We start from the raw sequence: 19909 nt of genomic DNA on the forward strand, positions 1-19909 counted from the left end.
CATAGCTACTAAATCGAGATTAGTTAATTGACATTTGGTTTATTGAAAGTTGTACCGGGTAATTTAAGACCTCTGCTTGAGGCTATATATAGAATCGTCCAGGGTATTCGATGAGCTTTTCGTATGTTTGAGACCCTATGAGGCCTCCAGAAAAGTCGCCGATGCTTTACTAACGCCTTCATAAAGTCATCCCGGCTGCATTTCCAATTGCTACTAATGCAGCCAAGTTTGGAACCACAGAAGCCTCAGTCACCAATAACGCTGCAACTGACTAAAGAAATGTAATGATTCTACCTTTTTTGTATTAGTTTCATAGCGGCCTGGACAACTGTGATGTCATTAATGCGATCTCGCACTCGTACATATTGCACTTGTAGTGTTGCAAGCTGCTTTGGGCCAAGGCCAACCACAAATTAATGATAAAACCCCATTTGTATTCATGCTTTTTTAGTTACAACATAAATAAATACGGAACTTCCATATCACAATTAATACCCCCCTTCGACTACTTCCGCCCTCCAACAACAGTATATTAACAGATAGACGTACATTTATACATCTGCATAGGAGCATGAGTAGGCAATACAACCACTGGTCACCTCAGTTGCACATGCATGAAGTGCATATTGATCATAGATTGTTTAGGTCTAGGTGTTCTAGCAAAAAGTAATAAATCGGGTACAAATGAATGAAGTCTTCTTGGAAAAACGATGTCAACGCTTTGGCAAGGCCCATGAACGACACCAACTTGCGATATACACGTACGATTTGGTTGCTTGTAAAATGTTCCAGTAAAATGCCTTTGAATGGCTCGTGATAAAAGTGTAATCGTAGAGAAACTTCAGATACTCCTAATTTTTCAAATTTCATTTGCGTAACTGTCTGCCCACTGCGCGCTCCATGTACCGCTTTGAATACACGCATTGATGCGCCTTTGAAACTTTGTTGAGCAACTATTTGCCTAGATACACGATAAGCGTTGACTTCATGAAATGAGCTAAAATTGGTTTTACATATTCGTTGGAGAAGGTATCCATGGTGGATAATGCAGTGAATTCCGTTTCGTCTTTGTAGAGACAATCCATGAGTGCGCCAGACAATGGTGGATTTGAGCGTGATAATGTTAGAATACCAAACTGACCTCTGCTTGGTATTCGCTCTTTAGGTTCGTCCCATCTATTAGTTTATATCTGAATCGGTTATATTTCAGTGCATACGAGGATTTAATAACACAACCATGACTCAGATATTCGTCGACAGATGGAACAAGATCACCATCACTGTCAGCATCCGCTGTCAATTGGCTTAACACTCCCTTATTCAAGGGAGCAACATTATTATCGCGGTCAGAATCCATTATTTGTATGGAGTGGTAAAATTAATCTTAAGCAGAAATGAATTTTATATTTAGCTACGAATGACATTACTTTCGTAAATATGAAATATTTGAAAAAACTTAGTCATGGTTCGTCCATATTATTAATCATGCATCAGGCTGATTATTTACAGATGCTGTTACTTTACCCCTCCATCTGTATTAACCGAATATGATAGATACATACGATCGGGACTAGAGTGTCGTTAAGATATGTGATTTAGTTATATCAAATGCATTTAAAGTAACAAAAAATTCGACCATTTGATATTAAAATAATTATCAGTTTTATTCTTCATTGGTTAATAGGTTATGATCTAGAATTAGAGTATGTTTAATATTGTGCGAACTGTTTAATACCATTACCGGACGTTACTCAATTAGATATGGTATTGCGCATCCAAACAGGTTTTACAGCAAAGTGACAGTGTTTAACAGTAGTGCTGTTATTACCAACCTATACTTATGCGATCTTGTGATTTTTCAAGATCAATCTGGTAAATTACAAATGTCTAACGCGGAAATGTAATATAATGCTCTCTAATACAAAGGCTCTATAGCGAAGAAGCTTCCTGCACTCAGTGAACACGGGGACGTGGGAATCAGAGACTGATATGTATGTTACGCCTATGAAAACTTAAATTGAGGTTGCTAAGGCTGTGGGCAAACAATACATGCATGCAAATCTAGCATACTTGACCCTGATAGAAGATCTATGTTTATCAAAACCAATAAAACAGTTTTAAAAATTTGAACATTTGTTGTTTATTATTTCTCCTTCATGGGTCAACAATTTGTGATATGATGTAAATGTAACTACAGCATTTGGTACCCGGGTCATTATTACGTTGTCGAGGTCGCCTAATTAAATACTACATTATCATGATGATGATCATAGATGAATTAGCTTATATCGCATAATCATTGCTGTATCTCGCGAGTCCAATATTCTTCCTGAAATGTCATGGTTATCAAGAACTGATTCGACTATTTTTTCATCATTTGAATAACGCGCACTGTTGAACATAACCAAACTGCCATTCTAAAAAAATCCAAATATGGTAACAATCATCACCAGCAATGTTGTGATGAATAGGTTTTCCAATGATAGAAAAAAACTAGATGTCTCATGGACTTTTAATTATACTTTTAATTGATTAGGAAACGTAGCTGGTATGAATACTGCTGAAAAAGTTGGCTTTTGATCCATCAACACCGGCACATACATGTCCAATGCGGTATCAAAACAATAGTTGAATTGAGGCATTGTTTATATATTTTCGATTTTGTCAAATACCTAGGTGCTTGCCACTCAATTCTGCTCCCTATTGTTATTTATTTTTGAGAGGCTTCGTCAGTAGGTTTACCAGCCTCAACCGGTATTTTTTATGTAGATGGCAATGTAATCGAATTAGGTTCAGCCGTTTTTGATGACGCATTAGTCACTAATCTCTGTAGTAGATTTCAAATTAATTAAACCGCTCGCTATCCCAGATTTTTCAACCGATCCGCGATCACATGTTTTGAACTATCAACGACTCGCATTGTAATTTGTTTAGCAATTGGCGCAGCGCGCAATGACAAATCCGAGAGCACGTTTGATACCCATGGAATCAATGCACGATAAACATCACTAAGGCTAGTGTTGCAATATATCTGGAAAATGGGCTTTCACACGTTAATAACGCGCACACTGATATTATACGTGATCTTAAGATTATCATTAAATTAAATCGCATGCAGATCAATATTGTTCCGTGGTCAATATTTTACTACGAAGATGAACAATGTGCCGTCTTGATCAACGAGTGTAAAACGAATATGCGAGAAACGATTGTTCTGACATGGAATTTACACATGCAACTCAGGAGTAATTGATATTAAAAGAACTAGTTGCAGAGTTTGTGGAAACACAAATAGTATGCTATGTCTGTCTTTTCAGATCCGAGTTCATAACTGCTCCTTATAGCATCATTGATACAGGTATTAAATGATTTGAATTGTTGATGTAATCCTGAAAATGTCAGGCGTGATATGATAGCCCATGTTTATAATTAGTTTATCATCTAAAATGGAGTCAGGCCAACCTAAAACGGATCTTATTGACGACCATTTAATATCAGCCGCAGATCGTTCTGAATTGATTGAAATGACTGAAATTAGCGTGGGGTCATGTTCTCTTATCTAAGTTGTAGGCTCCTTTTCGATAAAAAATTTAATTCGTCAACGAATTTCTTCGTTGCATGGATGGATTACGATAGCATTTAAGTTGGTGTCTTTGATGAAAACACAATTTTATTTTCGCACGATGACCACCAAACGGATGTGATGAATGCAATTTCGATTGTACCTGATTCACCAGCAACACCAGCTGTGGATAAAGTCACAATAAATTATGGCTGTAGTAATGAGATTGTAATCATTGAGGAAACGTTTGAGGTCTTCTACAACAACACGTTTCATCGCTGCATAGATTGCGGGTAAAGTCACTTCATAATTATCACCGGTATCGTAATATACGTCATCAACGTCTTCAGTAAGTATCATGCTATTTTGGTCCATGCTGTTCTAAGTGAACGATCCTTGCGAAATCGATGAGGCCTCATTAATGTCTCATAATGTGGCCTCAGCCTGTTGCATTGCTGACAGCGCGAACTGATCCCACGTTTGGTTCCATTTGGTGCACAATGTCGTTGAGGTCACACAATCTACAAACACCTCTTCCTTCTGTTGTTTGTTGCCCTATTAAATTCTTTGAGTTTTGGGTAGGATCGTACGGATGTTTAGAGTGTGTTTTTTGTTGCAAACTGTTGCTGTTAACTGTTCTCTTAAAGGTTCTATACATTCTTGCCATCTTTGTGGTTGTTCCTCATATGCACGGTGTCGTTCATTTTGAAATACACCTTGTTGTTGTTTCTCATATGCATGTTATCTTCTCAATTCTTGTTTATACTCGTTAAGGCATCATATATTTCCTCCATACATTTTCACCTTCCTAACTTTGTCCTTCTTTAAATACTTTTAACCTTTTTACAAAATGATTCCACCGCTCACCAACGCAATGCTCCTTTTTAGTAAATTCCCTTAGCACTATATTGGTCCATTTATTCTCCATGTATTCATCACGTGTCTCTGATGGTAATTTTGCCATGTTCTTATTCAAGTTGTCCGGACAGAAAAGAACGATATGCACAGGACTTGTGAAGATTATCTCAGGCATTGATTCCTTAAAGTAAGGAGGTGTTTGCAACTGTGACTTATACTCACCTGGCAAGTTTGGCATCCTGATAATTTCCTTTCTTTAAATCCTTGAGTACACTTTAATAGGCTTGGTCATCAGCTGAGGGCACAATCTCGTTTCAGTAATTGTAAAATGATATTTAATGGTTTTTTTCTGATCAAGCAGGACTAATCATTATTGCGTGAAATGAGTGTGGAAATATGTCGCTGTAATTTGGTGTATTTGTAAGTGCAGAGAACTCGAGGACAATGCATTTCCATTTGGTGATGCCATTGAATAATGCAATTACTGCATATAATACAAGCATACTGTCATGAACCTGCTACAGCATTTTGGATAATAGGCAGGAATGTGTGTGTTAAAAACTTTCGAGCCGCAATTCTGATTAAGTTGACACTGTAAACACAAATACCTCCTCAAGACTCTTCAAAATATAAAGAGTATATTTAATAAATATATTCAATACCAAGTTCTCAGTCTCTGCTAAGTAAAATTTACATAGTATTTCGCCTATCATTTAAAATAATAACTCACCATTCGAAAGTCCACAATCTGTTTCTAAGAGAGGCACCGTTTTATTGTTGTTGCTGGTATTAATACTTATCTGCATCCGAAATCTTGTCCTTATCTTCTTACACTTCCTTCTTTCATCCAACTTATATTTCCTTCACCGCAGTTTCGCTGGCACCCTAAAACCTTCCTGTAGAAAAACAAGATAAGGTACATAACCTGTTTAACTCTACCATTGAAGGTAAACCACGTTACTATAATTGTTAATGAGTGGATTATATCCAAAATGTATTACAGTCCTGAGTTAATTGAGAGGTGAACCATTCGCTGTAAACTTTGCAAGCGCGGCAAAGGTCACCTATAGGTTGGTCAAACATGTCACGTAGCAAATTTACCTATCAGTGCCAAAACAAAACTGACCTATGTCCAGATACCGGATGCTCATCGTAGTGATCTCTTATTTCTTCCACATCATCTTGTACATGAACGACTAGGATGCAAACGACAACTGTCGTCTACACACATACAGGTGTGCGTTAACTAATCATTCTTTTTCAAGACGATACAAAGATTATGTGAGTGTCGCTGATGCACTCGAACGTATCTATGCCGCGTACATCTTACATGGCGACGATAATTATGTGACGATAAGGGAAAGAATGTATCGGATATGCTACTGCGTTATTAAGAAAGCATCATGTGAGCGTTCTTGTTTGCCATGCAAAATACATAGTAACCATGCTATGGTGGAATTATTTTATCTCACCCTTGAAGAGCGGCTATTCGGAAATCCGTTTGGCAAGTATTATTTTTTGACCTAATGGTAAATCGGTAGTACGACTTCCATTAATCATGACATCATTGAATAATACAACTACAAATGTAATCCGATTTATCTGCAATTGTACAGAGCAATTATTAATCAAAATATGATTTTATAAGCACCACGGTTATATATAATAGTAAATAGTTTTGTTCGGTATTAACTATGTACCAGGACAATTGTAAGGTCTTCTTCTGTTAGACCAAAACCAAGCAGAGCATTTGTGCAAGATAAATTGAAAGCCCTTCCAGCCGATGATGTATTACCACCATGAAACATTTTCTTACGTTAATGTATCAATGCACGAGTGCATCAATGAATCACAAGTTGATATGCAGACGCATAATGACCAAACAAATATGTCGTAATTCCATCGGGAAATATTCATTGTGTACTGTTAATCGGGGACTAACTCACCTAGTTACATAGACATACACTCATGCTAGTTTCCGAGACTAGATGATTTTAGCTGCCTGTGTGCATTTACATCATTTTCGAAGACATTCCACATACATATCATACTTTAGATCCTGCTGAAAAATAACGATGGGATGTCTTTTCGCCATTTTAATCCTCTTGCCAAGGCCTTTAGAACCACCAGTGAAACCGCTTTGCTGTCTAACTACAACTTAATCCATTTTAGGTCAACGTCAAACATATTCTTCGATTAGTTGCCTCTAGCATTCGCATTTGACTTTGCCAACAAACTCTATATTAGGAAAACTAAGCAACACATGTTTTTCAGACAATTGCTGCTGTCAAACTGGCTCCCAACCGTGCATGATGCGATTTCCAAATACACATCAACGGTGGTTATATGCGTCAACAGCAGTTGATGCTGGTAATATGCATGTTGATACGATATTGGTAAAATGGTTTCACCTTGTCGTAATAAAACTCATTCATGAACAGCATTGACAAGTCATTTGCTGCTGAACCAAGAGAGAGAGAGAGTAGTTTTGCCCACTTGAGTTTTGCTGCTGACTATGAACGGATATAAGTCCACAATCAATTATCTTTCAGGATTTAAAGGACATATTAGCAATACGTTTTCATAGCTTATCTTGTTCACTGTCACAAACAAGGTCGACTCGAATCCGTTTTCGTAAATTCTCCATCGGTTTGCCAAATACGAAATTTGTCGAGAGTTTGAAGAAATCTTTGTCAGTGCTGTTGGTGGGGGCTGTGGGTAAATCCGCATTAATCTTTGCATACGCCGCCATCATAGCCCTTTTCCTAAAGAATCACTGAATTATATTTATATTCATATTCGCAGGTACAACAGTAGATTTCGTTCTTTCACCGCATTGTCGTCCTGACAAATGAAACAACCTTGGAAATATACGTCGTGATTTATCAATAATTGCTCATTGATCAGGTGGCAACCAATCACCAGACACTAACTTTGCTTATAGCTTTAGCTGGTGATTAATGAGCGTGGCGATGTTCTTTATGGTATTTTAAATCAAATTCATTGAAATATCCGTGATCGTAGTTGCTGTTGTAATCGTGTATGTGAGTTTTGTCAACATCAGCGGGATCAGTCCACAATAAACCACCAATTGGTGATGGATGCATCATTGCTTGTTCATTGAGCTTTTTGTCGTAAAGATGCAAGATGTGACTGTTAGGGGCAGAGAGATCACTCTTTGTGTTGTTTGAAGTGTACCTCGATGCCTTGCCTTTGGTATTCCGTCACTAAGTGAGCGCCGGATAAGTATATGCATATCCATATCTGTCGACAAAATTCAACTCAATTTAACTTTTTATAGTAGTGCATTCCAAACCATATTAGCTGAGGTAAAATAGTACGATTACGCTAGATCGAGCTTCTACGTTTGCATAGGAGTCATGAAATGACTCTAACACATCAGAGACTATTACATTGGTGCGCATATACAGATCGAGATAGCCACCCATACTTTTGCGAATTAATTTGGACCAGACTTTGTTTGCTTACGTGCAGACGATGCTGGAAATACCCTCACAAAGCAAAACCCATTTAAATCATTACTGATTATAAGCATATCGCCGAGGGAATGGAACTGTTGCAGAGTCTATTTTCATGCAACTCCGAGCGATTTAATGAACACATCAACGACACAACACTGGCGGCTCAGCTTGATAGCATTGTAACAAAACCCGCATTGGACTTGTTCATCAATTTGTGCTGCATGCTGTATGTTTATTATGTATTGATCGTTGAAGCTGAGCTTTCCATAGAAACATTGAGACAGTCCGCACAGATGAGATACTTTAACTGCATATTTGCTAGGTTCTGACATAATCTTACTCTGTGGTGTTTGACTGATTACACCTTAATAAAAGTTATGGCAATCAAGATGTTATTGAGTGCTAGAGGCTTGCATGCAACGTCTCGTCTGTCCCTATATTTCTTACCCTGGTACTTATTGTGTCGGTTAAGCTACTTGAAAAATATTTTATCAAAACGTACTGAATTGAGCCAAGAAATACATTATACACATAGATCTGCTCACGTTGACTATGTCGGGATAGGGTAGGCGGATGAAAGTTGTTATTTTACGTGAATGCATTAACATCGATACCCGGGTTCAGTGTTGCAAACGTCTAGAGTGTTGGCTAAGTAACCTGCAACAGAAATGGCATATTCCCAAAAACTGTATTCGTCCTGGTATTTCTGATATTTACACGCCTGATCTCGATGATCACCAGCCGGGTGTAACGTGGATAGTTTTGCCTGTTTAAAACACCGATCGTCACTGACTTTTACATTATCACCGACCGTGGCGGAACATTGGTGTTAATAAATAACTCGAACTTAAAAACGGCTGGTATGGGGAAATATGCTCTTTAACTCTATCTTTCAAGAGGATCATTCATATCAACGATTGGTGAATTTGTCTAACGTATTGATAATCTTTACGATTTATTTGTTGATTTCATTGCGGTTGAAAATCGTAAATGGACCACCGTGAAACCACGACGATCGATTTTAAAATCATTCAAAAGCTACATAATCAAAACCACGCCGATAATAACATCCATAGCTCCGTAATATATATATATATATATATATATATATATATATATATATATATATATATATATATATATATATATATATATATATATATATATATATATATATATATATAGAAAAGACAGATGAGTATGGACGTCATCGTTATATTAAAACGAAAACATCTTTCTCGTGTTGTTTGCTGCACCAACTACTACATTCGTTTGATATATCAACCATTTTTATCGTCTTCATCATCATAATCATTGCAACATTCATTTGTACGCAACGTTAGCGCTGTTTTTTGTTTCTTGCACAATAGCAAATAATGACTTTTCGGGTATTTTACCAAACACAAATCTTAGCTGTTCCAAGATGATTCTTGAGTTACTTAATTTAGGAGCATGTTCCGGATATGAATTCGGAAAGGAATATAGTATCGTTTGGTCTTCTTTGACAGATGTGTAAGATGCTGTCAAATAAAACACCGATATAATATGTATGGTTTACGCTCCAAACATACTGCGGCTTGACATCTCCATAAATTATTTCAAAATATTATGCTCATCTATTTGTGAACTTATATATATATATATATATATATATATATATATATATATATATATATATATATATATATATATATATATATATATATATATAACAAGATTATTTATATGAGATTATAAAAACGCTTGTGATTTTGAGCTGCTACAGAAGAATGTTTTGCAGTGACTTGACGTGTGCGGTCAGTGTCTATTAAGCGGATGGAATCTGTAATCCCAGATTTGAAGCAGGCATGAAAAATGACATACTATGAATAACTGATGTCGTCTCTGGTCAAATTAAATTACAAAGCATTATGTGTTTGCCCCTAATTGTAATTAGTTGCAAAAATGGATCATGAGACTGATTTTAGTTTCTTGTACAATCATCCTAAGCTTGAAGTTCCTCACTCATTATTTGAAAACAGTGTTATTCCGCAAGTATGGTTTGAAGATGACTCGCTAGCATTTCATGGAGACCAATTAATCCACTAGGAACTCGTAACAAATTAGTACAAGAACTCTAACAGCTATGATGAAGGCATGCATGTACATCTCTGTTATAATAAATTAATCTGAAATGTCATTCCATTACTTTTTTTATAAACCCATACATTATATTAAGCCGTGTAGTGGTAAGGAAAATTGTCCAAGGTTGTAATTTATATGTCTCAAATATTAATTAGTCCTTCCACCAACAAACATACTATTGGTTTTTCACGTTGATGTTATCAATTGGACCGTCTCTTGTATAATGGCAAAACATGTTCTATTCCGCTTTGACAATTATAGACACACCAGACTACTCCATATTTGGTTTAACGATTTTGTTTCCAAAAATTAAAGGCATAGAAATATAGGCTGTTTGCTTGATTTACTACATGTGTATACATGTACGCTGATCTGACTTTTCCCTCCCATAATACCCGATTGCATACCAAAACTACCACCAAGTGCCTATGGAGTGCCGGATTACCAAATATGCAGGGCAGGCACATCGACTTCGGATCAAAGTAATATTTTTTGGTCTTAAAAGAAACTTTCAATCAAGCTTTCTTAAATTGTTTCCAAACGATAGAAGAAGAAAAAGTAATCAAAGAAACGAAAACTTTACGCTAAAGACTGCTTAGAGAAAATACTATTTTAATGAAATGTACCCATTAACAACTTAAAGTACATAAGTCATAGAGAGGGACCCCAAGATTTTGACTGCCTATTGGCCTCGACAGGGTTTAATCTGGCACTGTGCTTATGTGAGAGAAAATTAGTTATATTCTTGTACTAGCGAGTGCATAAACCAGTACCGGGAAAAATCATAAGGGTGTAGATGAGTACCAATAATACCAAATACTTACACATCTCAATAATCAAAATGCTACTGCTCCATTTTTGTTTAACTTTGCTGTGCATAACTGATGTGAATTATATGTGAATAATATTTATATTCTGGACTAAATTTATATTTTATATTTTGTATTTTGTGGATTTGAATTTCTTGGATTATTCTGAAAGATCTTCTTGGATCAATGGACGCAGTGGGTGAGTGTGACACTCCATTTAATCATGTAACGTGTGAAAAAAAATAGAATGCATATTTGTCTTGGTCATCAACAGTGTGCAAAGGGATGAAAAGCTGAACATAATATTCTAGTTTTCATGTGTAATATATGACGTTATAAATGGCAGAGATATCCTGATAGATGTATATATATACACTTAGTGCTCTTTTATGTTGTGTGTGATTGTTATTGCGAAAAAAGGAGTTGAAATTCGTACACGATCTGTGAATCGTACAGGTTCTGATTTAGTGCTCATAATTACTATATATGACGATATGCCATATACATGTCAGAGATTTGCAATCTACAGTCAGATTCTAGATAAGATCTAAATTCACATTGGGGCATTCGGATCAAGATGTTGGAAACATGATGTGTGGGTATGTCAAATACATTAAGTATCGTTGTTAAATACTATATGTATTTGTGAGATGCTTTTGTGAACTGTTGTTCACGTTAACTCATTCCTGTGTAAATGTGTACTCAGTCCTAGTGCCAGTAGTTATATCCTTATATCTGTTATATATTTAGTTTTTTAGTGAGTAGATAGTGAGTAGATAGTGAGCAAATCACATATGTACGAATTCAAAATATTATGGTAGCGGATGCGTTAACTTTGGTACCGTTACCATGTGTTAATTCTGAGTTAAGTTCTGAGTTAGACCAAATATCATTCATCATTCGAACAATGAGAACAATTTCAGTTAAGTGATGCACGAGAGGTAACAGAACATACAACTGTTACATATCTGTCCTAGCAGAAGAGGGCTCACATTCGTTAGTGCAAGTGCGTGCGATATATAACAGTTATTAACTTATTTATCAACTGTATACGGACTTCACTATAAACCGTTGAACATGAATGACAACCTAGAAATAGATGAGCGTTACAGTGGTGATGAAAGGTCCGGTTTAGAAGAAGACTTAATAGCAACTCAGACCGAAGAAAATATATACCTTCAAATTGATTCGAAATTTGGAACTCTGGACAGAGATGAATTTAAAAAGAAGATGTGTTTGGAATTGGATGTACAGAGTTTAAAAGATGTAAGACTATCACTTCACGACCTGGCTAAATTGGAAAATGTCAATTACCCTGTGACTCGTATAGTTGAGAGAACAGTAAGATGTGATAGTGCTCCTCTAGAGGAGAGATTAGCTGAGGATATATTTATTCTATACCATTTCTTAACAGGAGATAACAACTTATCTGAAGTGAAAAGCCTTGCGTCGAGACAGAAGCCGAGCACGGGCACGATTGATAACAGTACATGCGTGAGTCAAGCATCTAAAAGAAAAGGATCTAACAAACAGTCTCAGCGATCTGAACCAAAACCAGAACAGGTGATAACGTTATCAGATCACAATTCAGTATCTTCACTATCAAATGATAAAAATGACAGTTCAATAACAACAGAGAACTTATACAAGATAATAGACCTAAAACATTTTATACAAAGCAGTATTCAACAAATGAAAGATGACATTAGAAATGAATTGAAAACTGAGCTTGACAAGATACGTAAAGAACTGCTCAGTAGAGATGTTAACTCGACTAGGTTACAATCAGAATTAGGAAGATGCAAAGAGGAAGAGAAGAAGTTATCACAAGACAACCTGGCCTTGAGAATCTCACTCAAGGAGAAGAATAACCAGCTGGAAACTATAAATGCTCACCAGCTGTTTCTACACCAATTGCTCGGTGATAAAGTATATAACAAGGCTAAAGAAAATGTAACTTCAAAATGTGAGGCAGAAACTCAGACATTACTAGCTGATATAGTGCGTATGGGCAATCATTCAAATGAAACACAAACGGAAAAGAGGGCTACAGCGATAAATGCTCTGGACTCTCATTATATCAAACGGCGGAAGCATTTATCGGATCAAACGGAATATACGGCCAAGTCAACTGACTCAAGGGAAGGAGTGACGTTAACACTGTCCACCATACTCAATACCTCCAACGAAGAACATACATTTGTTAAAGATAACGGTGTACGTGATTATCACCAAGATCAGAAATACTCGGCACGAGTACACACAAGGAACAACGATAGGGAGAGAAGGTCACCATTAGCAAACAATCCAGGCACCTCATTGAAGGACACTGATAAAGTAAACAAACCGATTGAAGTTATCACAACCAACAGAAACTACAGACCACATAAACGAATGAGGAACTCTTATGAATGTCGAGTTCTAATGTCAAGAATACCAGTTGATAGAACAAGAGAAGAGATGAGAACCTGTATTAAAAAACACGCTAAAATTAAAGGAGTAGAAGTAATTGACTCTCAAATATTAAAGCATTGGCGAGTAAAAGGAGGAAAGGACACTTTTATTGTTTTAATCACGGTAGATAAGTTAGACTTTGAGAAAGTTTTAGAGGAAGGTTTATGGCCAAATTTTGTATGGGCAAGAGAATGGTATGAGGATTATGGTGATAAGGACACCCAGCAGTACTGGCGTAAATAAATAAAGGAGCAGTAAGTAAAATACATATATTATGGTAAATTGCTATATAGTCTTTGCAATACTTGTGTTGAAAATCTTTTTTTCGTTAAGTCAACTAATGTCTAGTCATACATTTCGTTTGTTGACGTGGAACGTAAAAGGAGTCATGTACGGGTCACCTTACTTGTATTCTTTGCTAAATGAGGTAGATGTTGCTGTACTTACTGAGCATTGGCTTCTCCCGGAGCAGCTCAGTTTCCTAGATAATATACATCCAGATTTTAAATCATTCGCACGCTCTGACAAAAGACTAGCAGTAAATTTCGAAGAAAGGCTAAGGCATACTGGGTTCGGGGGAATAGCAATCCTTTATAGGAAATCACTCCGCGTTAATCCCTTGTCGAGCGCTGGCAGTGACAGAGTTTTAGGGATAGAGGTAAAATGTAATGATAGACTATGCGAAAAGGTGGAGATTAAGATATAATGCAGATAAAAGTTGCACCATCTTGTTTACTAACAAAAGAACGACTGGTATACCTTCCTTTATGCTCGACAAATCTCCAATTCCGGCAGTCAGAAGTAAGACGTATGCCGGCATACCTCTAAAATACAACTTAAAACCAAACGATGCGATAAAAGAAGCATGTGATAAAGGCAAACACTTGTTAAACTCTTTATATTTTATTGGTATCAAAGATGGAGGAATGAACCCTCTAACAAGTCTGAAGATTTGGAAAAGAATTATTCTACCCTCGGTCCTATATGGATGTGAACTATGATCAGATATCACAAACTCGAATATAGAAGAACTTGAGTTATGCCAGAGATATGCAGCGCGACGTATGCAAGCTTTCGATAAATATTCGCCTACGGAGGCAACGAGTAGTACCTTAGGACTCTGGTCAATGGAAGCATACATAGATAGGATGAAATTGCTCTTTTTCAACCGATTGTGTAAGGGCGATTGGACTTTTATCTGGAAAAAGATTTTCATTATGCGCCTATGTCAATATCTGAACAACCCGCTAAAACAGACGGGATTTATACCTGATATTGACAAAATAACTAAGAAATATGGTATGGGAAGTGTTCTTTTAGACTATGCAGAAAGAGTACAAACTGAAGAAAAACTCATCTGGAATCGACATATTATTGATATTATCCAAATCCATGAAGAAACTACCTGGAGAGCAAATATGGAACTAAGGGATGATTTAATTCACTTCAGAAACATTCATTTGGACTTAAAACCAAGTAATATATGGTTTCTTGGGCGTAAATTTCCATCCATGTTATGGCCTCTCTCTGAAGTAATGAAACTATATATCATGCCTGTTGGTAAAGTTATGGTATGCAAACTCTGTGGAAAAGAGACTGACGACAGAGCGAAACATCTTATTTTAGGCTGCGAAATGCTGCTTGAGGAACGAAACGTTTTCTTTGAGAGAGTGATTGACTCTTTAGAAGTGAGAGACGGGGTTAACTTATTCAATCAAGAAGACGATATATTGTTGGAGACACTTCTTGGAAGCAGGGTTGACTGCATGTCGTCTATTGACGATGACGTATCAGATAGGCTCATGTTGGTGACCGCAAACAGCATAGCTTCATTCTACAATAAAATGTGTGCCCTACTATCAGCTAACATGCCCTAAAATGATATTAAAATTAAGTAGTAAATTAACATTAAATATAAACAATTAAAGGCCAAAGTCTTCTTGTCAAATCCGCAAATTTTGTTGTATGACAGCTGTTTGTGTGTGTGTTTATGTATTTGTTTATGTATTTGTTTATGTTTATTTCCAAGAGATTTCTATATGGTTTTCTGTATTTATATATCTCATTTTGTAAATGCATTAGTTGACGATGTATATATCATGCTTGCGTTCTCGTCTATGATGTGTCTCATAATCCTATGATATGTATAATATGTATTTTAGCAACCTGATATACTCTTTGTTGAAGAGGTAACTAAGTCATTTAGACAGTCAGTCATAGATAAATGCATGCACGCACGCATACGCGCAAACAAGTATATATATGCATAAATACATGCGTCATATGAAGTAAAAAAAACTACATATAGAATTACACTGTTATAAGTTTTTCATTTCATTTTCGTTACTATCTCGAACTTAATGTTAAGCACATAACACTATAGACGTATTAACTTTTCGAAATATTATCATCATCAAGCAACTGTTAAAAGATTAGTGCCTTGCTCCGCCAAATGACTGCAGATTTGCATAATTGCAGGCATTGAGATATTTCGTTTTGTCAATACGGTAGCTGACACAGTTTTACTTTTGTATTTTTGTCAATTTTCTGTTTTATTTTATTATCTTGTATTATCATGAGTTTGTTTATTCTGATGTAATCTCTTTTTAAAGAGGAAATAAAGTCAGTCAGTCAGTCAGTCAGTCAGTCATACATACATACATACATACATACATACATACATACATTGTCGTGGATTTGTGCATGTATATTGATCATCTATTCATACAATAATGTCATCCTTGACAGTTATACTGATATGGATCTGCTATTAAAACAGATAAACTAAATTCTCTTCTGAGTTTTCTCCCCAATACATACCTTACATGTAGGATATCTTTTTGTTCCGGTGAATCTATAAAGTAGCGCAGCCATGATCATTTCGTAATGGTTCAACAAATTTGTAAAATGTGTTGTTGTTGTTGCTGCTATCTTTGATGGTGTTTTTCATTTTTGTTTTAATATCTGCATTGCTTAATATGTAAGTATGCTGTTAGGCAGACATACGATCCTTTAGTAGTCTGATCAATGAAAGTTCCAATGATTGGATTATAATTGTAGTGGGTATTTAGGACGTCAGCATTTTAATTAATCAAACTGTAGGAATTGAATAGGATACTGATATCAGACAATTGAATTGTATACTATAGTATGTTTTTATCTATATCTACAGACATTTTTATTTGCGAATCCATTTAGCCAGTTGGTTACATGCACTTGCCAAACATATCAATACAAAAGTACTCTATGAATCCGTTAAATCGTATCCTTATCAAGATGTGGCCATTATCCGAAGCAGCTGTATATAGTTAAACCTCAGAATGGAGATGATTTCCACAATAAAGTATGTATTTTGTGAAGAACATATTTATGGTTTTACAAGGGTAGAGGGATTCTGCACAATTAACTTCAGAAAGTGTCCTGCAATATAATGAGCTTTTTTATTTTTAAAATGTGTCATCTGTATGGACTCAGCATTGGCATAATTAAGTTCATGCACATTTTGAATAATGATAAAATTAAATTTTGTTTGCATTATATTACGTGTTTCTGAAAAGGTTAGAAAGAAGCAGAATCTTCGATCTCTAAGGAATCACTTATGCAAAACTTATCACTTTATATTCAATGCATCAATATTGTCTTTACTAAACGAAAACATGACAATAGTGAGCCTGAATGCATTGAGATCAGTAAGCGTTTGTATAAACTTTAATATCTATAATTACTGTTAATCTGTGAAGTATACCTCGAAATGTGTTTGGAAGTTAAGTGTCTATTCTGTAAGTCGAGTGAAGTGTGACTTTACGTTTCACATTTAAGGAAAGGCTCCACTTGCATGTGACTGTAGATTTAATCCATTCCTATGTCCCATGCATCACTGTAGTCAAATTCAAAGCTACAGAGTAAATCTATATCTGGAATGCAGACAGAAAGATGGCCTTGATATTTCAATACCGTATCAAGTTCGTTCTTTCCTCCCACTCGGGGAAATACACGTGGTGTTGTCTATGAAACAACTACCACCTTATTTTTTTTTGATAAATTGTCCTAGAAACTGTATGATGTTGTACTTAGCGCGAAAATCGTTCGCAGTGTGTTTTTATATTATGAAATAAAACCCTACATTCTAATAGTTTTAGAGAATGCATTGTTACGTAGATTTTATATATTTTGTTTTATCTTGTTTTATTTCAATTGTGAATGAAATTTGAAGGATTTATGTTCCTAAAGTTCTTCTGCAATTCTTTCAACATTTCAGTTTTATAATTTTGTTTTAATAGGCACTATATATCAAATATTTTCAAATGTGATCTTAAAGCATATTAATACATTGTAGAGGGATATTAAGTTATCTTTATTAATCAACACTGCATGCTACCTTATCGTGCCACAATGCACAATGTGTACTTCTTTGTTGCAGAATTTGTAAGTGTGGGACTCTCAAAAAGGACCATGACACCATTCAAACTGCTAGAGCTAACGAAGAATGGAATGTTGATATGGACACAGTGCCTGTACCTACTAATGCCTTTGGGAAGATTCAGTTTGATGATGATGTAGCAAATATTGAAAGAAAAGTAAGATTGACTGTATACCAGTTGATCTCTCTCGCCGCAATTGCGACATGACACACTTGCAAAATTATGTATACAATTAAAACCTTGTTCTCTAAAATACAGGTCATATGTGTATTTATATGAAGATTACAGCTTTTGAAAATTTCAACAAACAATATTTTGTCTTAAAATTTTAAAAAGAACTTAAAGCATTGTGAAATAAATTCCAAATAGTCCACAAAGTTCTATCAAAAGTCCTAATGAATAACGTTCTGATTACGTTTTAGTGCTGTTCCAAAAAGAGATCCAACACTGTGTTGATATGCCTGTAGTCTTAAATGTATTGATATACCTTTGGACTGTGGTCTGATGATGTACCAATAGTCTTTTGATGAATCTGAATATGATCCACGATGTCTGAATGCAGTATAATTCCATCTTCATGATTTTTTCCAAGAATATTCTTAAGAACATTGGTATTCCACAGAATAGTATTTTTTAAAAACAATTCCAACCAAATCAATAATTGAGCGCAACAGTACTAATGATGTCTGCTTCAAATGTTATCGCATGGATTAATAATTGTTCTAGTATACAAAATTATAAAACACTGTATTTGACCTAGGTCACAATTAGTATTTCTTGGAACTACTCTGGTACTTTAATATAATTATCCATTTTAAGTCACACACACACACACACACACACACACATATATATATATATATATATATATATATATATATATATATATATATATATATATATATATATATATATATATATATATATATATAGTTACGCATATTTAAATTTTATTGTTTGCTAGTTTTTAATCATGTGTTATGTTTAATTGTAATTTGTAATTGACCTTGTGTAGAATCAGGTTAATTGTGTACATGACTGTGGTACAAGATACAATGGCCATGTAGGCATTCATAGCCCATTATTTCACTAACTGATGCAAAACATCATTTGTTATTTGGCAATATATATATATATATATATATATATATATATATATATATATATATATATATATATATATATATATATATATATATATATATATATATATATATATATATATGTAACAAATGAAATGCTATCTTTTGCACCAATCAAGCAATTATTATCTAACAAAGTACTGATTTGTAAGCAAACTTGTATCATAATGGTAATCAGCCTATTCAAATGATAACTATGAGCGTAATTTTAGCCGTATTATTTATTTATTTCCAGGTAGATTTCACAGTAATAAGAGATAGCCACCTATTGGAGGTTTATAGTTTAACATACTTGAACAAGGCTGTAAAATTATAATTATTTCGACATATAAACAATCAAACACAAAAAGTCAACATATGCTATATTATTTTCAATTTCGCAGTTTGTCCGTGTTGATATAAAAACTGAAATGCCAAAGATGATGACAATGATGAAAATGTGGGGAATGGAAGAGCCAAACGTGATCATTTCTGTGACTGGTGATGAAGAAGACTTCAAGATGGACACACGTGTGCAATTAGCGTTTGAAAGTGGCCTGATGAAAGCAGCACACAACATGGGTTTGTATTTAACATCTTGTTTAAGATTATTTCATACTTGTCCTATACATTGTAACATGATATTACACAAACATTCGTCTCATAATCCTTTTGATTTGTTTAATTATCTGACATAAAATGCATTGGCGAGAACATTAACATTCATCAGTGTGGTTTGGTTGGGGTTGCGGTAATATAATACAAGAGAACCGGCATAAGTCATCAAGCCAAATAAAAAATGTTTGCTAGGCCATTAAGCTTTTCTGTCACTTTGTTGAAAAAATCAAATAAGGAAGAGATGAGTAGTGGTAGTGGTAGCACTGAAAAACCAGGTGATATAGGGTTCCCAGGGCACCTGTTTATTGAATAGTTGCTAAAGACAATTATTGAAATATTTGCATATTGATAGTAGGCCACAATCTATTTTATGTGGGAAACGGCTCATGTTGATTGCCACAGGCGTCTGTAAACTTAGAATGGTTCCCTCGGAAAATCAAAATAATCTCATTTTCAGACA

The 19909-nt window shown here is 35.3% G+C and overlaps 1 protein-coding gene across 1 annotated transcript in view; it reads left to right on the top strand.

Annotated features, from left to right (window-relative positions):
- LOC149771149 (transient receptor potential cation channel subfamily M member-like 2) overlaps positions 1-19909 on the top strand; it is a 49585-nt gene that overhangs the window by 4628 nt on the left and 25048 nt on the right. Inside the window, exons 3-4 of the mRNA XM_089948823.1 lie at positions 17710-17866; positions 19236-19413. Of these exons, the coding sequence (XP_089804949.1) occupies positions 17710-17866; positions 19236-19413 (335 nt within the window). The remainder of the gene's footprint in view (positions 1-17709; positions 17867-19235; positions 19414-19909) is intronic.

The sequence above is a fragment of the Sinohyriopsis cumingii genome, unplaced genomic scaffold (assembly GCF_028554795.1).
Source record: "Sinohyriopsis cumingii isolate HCF-2022 unplaced genomic scaffold, ASM2855479v2 utg002106l, whole genome shotgun sequence".
NCBI lineage: Eukaryota > Metazoa > Mollusca > Bivalvia > Unionida > Unionidae > Sinohyriopsis > Sinohyriopsis cumingii.